The sequence below is a fragment of the Aulonocara stuartgranti genome (genome assembly GCF_965226115.1).
Source record: "Aulonocara stuartgranti genome assembly, chromosome: 18".
NCBI lineage: Eukaryota > Metazoa > Chordata > Actinopteri > Cichliformes > Cichlidae > Aulonocara > Aulonocara stuartgranti.
This window is the reverse complement of record NC_138954.1, coordinates 9,814,903-9,818,344: the sequence shown is the minus strand read 5'-3', so window position 1 is coordinate 9,818,344 and position 3,442 is coordinate 9,814,903. Positions and strand designations below refer to the sequence as shown.

The following is a 3,442-nucleotide window of genomic DNA, read 5'->3' as shown; positions in this document are numbered from 1 at the left end:
GAGTGATCGTCTCATCTGGGAGCGGTCAACCCGATTCTGCTGCATTCGGGAGCAGTTCGGAAATTCCCTTTACAGCCTTAGGGTATAAAAATACAACTAGAAGGATATCAGCAGGTTAAGTACTTAAGTTAATGTCTCTCAAATAATTGTAAAAAATTGTCTGTGTACTAAAAATAAAAGCACCTATTATACTATCATCAGCTGTGGCAAGCACGCTTACTGTACCTTTTAACCTTTTTCTTAATCAATATGTGACATTTAAAGCTACTTCAAACAATGTTTGGCGTTTTAGAATTTGTGTAAATTTACACAAAATATAGCTCATTAAATACGGTGCGTTTTTTCCAAACTTAAAACTTAGATACATTTAGAGAAAATCCCTTCAAAAAGAATAGTCTGTGTTGAAAATCATTAATACCGACACCACTTTTGATCCCTCTATATACTGACTCTTTAAGGAGGTCAAAAGAAGTCACTGTACAAACATTAATTAAAAATATCCGGGGGTCTCTGCTAGAACTTTCATTAAAACGTGAGTAAATAAAATGTGTTTTTTTAAATAGGTAAAACAACTGAAATAACGAGTAATTAAAATCAAAACAAACAACCAATATCTGCTGTCATCTAACGCTTGAAGAACTGTCAAGGGGAAATCATGTAAACACTTGAAAAATATGTAAAAATATTTAATAAAATACACCCAAAATAACACAATGGGAAGAATTTAAAAAAGACACAAACACATTTTTCTCTTCTTCTGCTTGAATTTTTAATTAAAGAGATCTTTCTAACATTTGAAGCTTTTTTTTTTTTTTTATTAACCTTGCTTGTCATGTTTGCAAGTTTCTCCATCTAAATTAAAGGTAGGTCAAATGTGGCTAGGTAAACATTTCACTTTCTTTTTTCTTCACATGAATTTATTGTACATACGACACCAAAATGAAAGCATTCCTATTGGTCTTTGCTTAGTTTGTAACAAGTCACAACACTATCCTGAATTCCTAAAGCTTAGAGTGTAACGCAGAGAGAATTACTCTCTCCAAGAGAGGAAGTAGAGCTTTCTTTCTCCGTCACTGCAGACCAGCTCAGTGGGTCTTTGTGGATTCACCTCCAAGATCAGAACAGGACCTCCACACACAAACAAGCCCACCTGCAGAAAGAAAAGGAGACAGGGTGAAGAAAATCATCCTTGCTTTAAGAGAAGTTAAAATAATTTGACAATTAATCTCACAATTTTTACAATATAAAGCCAGGAATCTTACAACTTTGCTGCTACTCTTGGAAAAACCCAGAAACTATTCTAATGGTTGTCAAACCAGGTCTTAATTCATATATATAATCAAATGTCAAAACGCATCATTGGTATAGGGGAAAATATCAAATGTTGTATTTATAGGGGAAAGCTGAGGCATAAAACAATTTATTCCTATTCAGGAAATTAAGTTAAAAGATTTAACACACCTCACAAGTAGAGACTGTAATTTACTAGTAGAGATAACTGTAAAATGTATTTGCTGGGTACTGTTTTCAGCTGCAAAAACACTGTAAACACAGTAAGTTAGCAAGAATGTGATAAGGAGACAAACATAATCTATGACCAGATTGTTTTGTGGAGTTTGTAGAGTACCTGATTCTTGGTGTCTCTGTCCCACAGCTTCACTGTCCGGTCATAGGAGGCTGAGATGATGGTGCTGTCAGTGAGTCTCAGCACACTGATCCTGTCACTGTGAGCCTGCAGATAAAGCATCACAATTACAAGGAGGAAAGTTGTATATCATGTCTGCTGTCTGCTTTCTTTTCTCTGTACATTTAAATCAAGATGACCAAATTTGATTTGTCTATAAATAAATTTTAAAAATTCAGAGGAAAAATTGCCAGATTTGTAATTTTACCTGCTGAAATATGAGAATTTTCAGCTTTTTTTTTGGCAGTTTTCTCTCTTTCTGCTTTGTTAAAAGACCTCAGACGTTACTGGGAACTTATTAAGCTTTTTTCTTTTTTTTTCTCTGTCAGACAGGAAGAAAGTAAGAAAACGTTTTTACAATAGTGAAGCTTGATATTAAGTGTATGGTCACCATTTGCCCAAATAATCAATGTGAGCCAAAAACTCAGGTTTCATACTGCTTGAAATGTTCAGTTTTACATGTTCATGTCAGTCACTCTCTTCTCTCACTCTTGAACTCTTACAGGCTTTCTTTTGCTCCATGAGGACAGCTCTGGTGGGCGATTGAACCACATGTTGCCCTCCGCATCTCCACACACCACAAAATCTAAAACAGACAAACATTTCAGGTGTGACAGAATCTCCATATACACATAGAACATGCTTGATATTGCAATGTTTTCATGTGTAAACAAGTTTCGTTTTGTGCTCTGAACTTTTCAGAGTTTGGAAGTTATATGGATTTTCTAATGATGTCTGACTCCTAATGCACGTGTCCAAGATACTCATTAATCAGATTAACCTCAGTAGTCCTCTGATTGGCTGTTGGGATCATTGGGACATTTTCTATATGTGTATATATGGTATGGGAGAGCAGAGGTGTTGCCTAGTTACCTTATTTGCTTAGTTACCTTATGAATTTAACCAACAGGAAGCAAAACAGTGTGGTGGAATTCTACTTAACAGTCTTCTTATTTACAATATTTGAATACCCTGCATCATCTTGACCATTATTTTAAAGCAAGGGTGCAAAATCTAGGCAGTGATGCATAGGAATACAATGTTTTAGTCATATGCTGCAGAAAAGTGAATATCTTGACTATTTTTCTGAGACCAAATTAGCATGAAAAATCAACTGAAGTAAACATCTTTTACTTCCAGGTCTGATGTTTACCGTTATCCATTATCACAGCTGTTATCAGGGTCCTCTTCTTCTTCCCCTCCTCCTCGTCACATTTCATGTTCAGTTCACTGAAAGCTCTTCCAAGGGATGTTTCCCGACTCATGGGAAACTGAAAATTAAGAGGATATGATTGTCAGCTGTCTTTTCATCGGTGTCTTATTACTCAGTGTTATCACCGGTGCCTCAACGGTCATGTCAGTGGGGGGATCCGGGGTTTTCTCTGTGATTTTCACATTCCTGTGGCAGTGTGCTAGGTGGTTGTTCAGATTTGAAGTTAAAATTTTTGCTGTAGAAAGAAGTTTTCTTCCCACGAAGAGTGCACAATGGATGCTAATGTTTTTGTCACTTTTTATGGAATCAAACTCAAAGTAATGCCTCTGTCAGTGCGCCCCAGGGTGGCTGTGGCTACATGTAGCTTGCCATGACAAGTAGGGCTGCTCGATTATGGCAAAAATGATAATCACGATTATTTTCACTGAAATTGAGATCACGATTATTTGACGATATTTATTTAACCCTTTAAGACCTACTATAGAACCAAGTCCACCAGAGCTTATATTATTTTTTTTACATGTTGTAGTGCCATTTGTGGGAGC

The 3,442-nt window shown here is 36.1% G+C and overlaps 1 protein-coding gene across 4 annotated transcripts in view; it reads right to left on the bottom strand.

Moving 5' to 3' along the window:
• Positions 1-738: 738 nt before the first annotated feature.
• tep1 (telomerase-associated protein 1) overlaps positions 739-3,442 on the bottom strand; it is a 59,042-nt gene continuing 56,338 nt past the window's right edge. For all 4 annotated transcript variants that reach the window (XM_082512510.1, XM_082512511.1, XM_082512513.1 and 1 more), the window contains 4 exons: positions 2,838-2,955; positions 2,188-2,270; positions 1,628-1,732; positions 739-1,150 (listed from right to left, as the gene is read on the bottom strand). In XM_082512510.1, the coding sequence (XP_082368636.1) occupies positions 1,031-1,150; positions 1,628-1,732; positions 2,188-2,270; positions 2,838-2,955 (426 nt within the window). In that variant the 3' untranslated portion in view covers positions 739-1,030. The remainder of the gene's footprint in view (positions 1,151-1,627; positions 1,733-2,187; positions 2,271-2,837; positions 2,956-3,442) is intronic.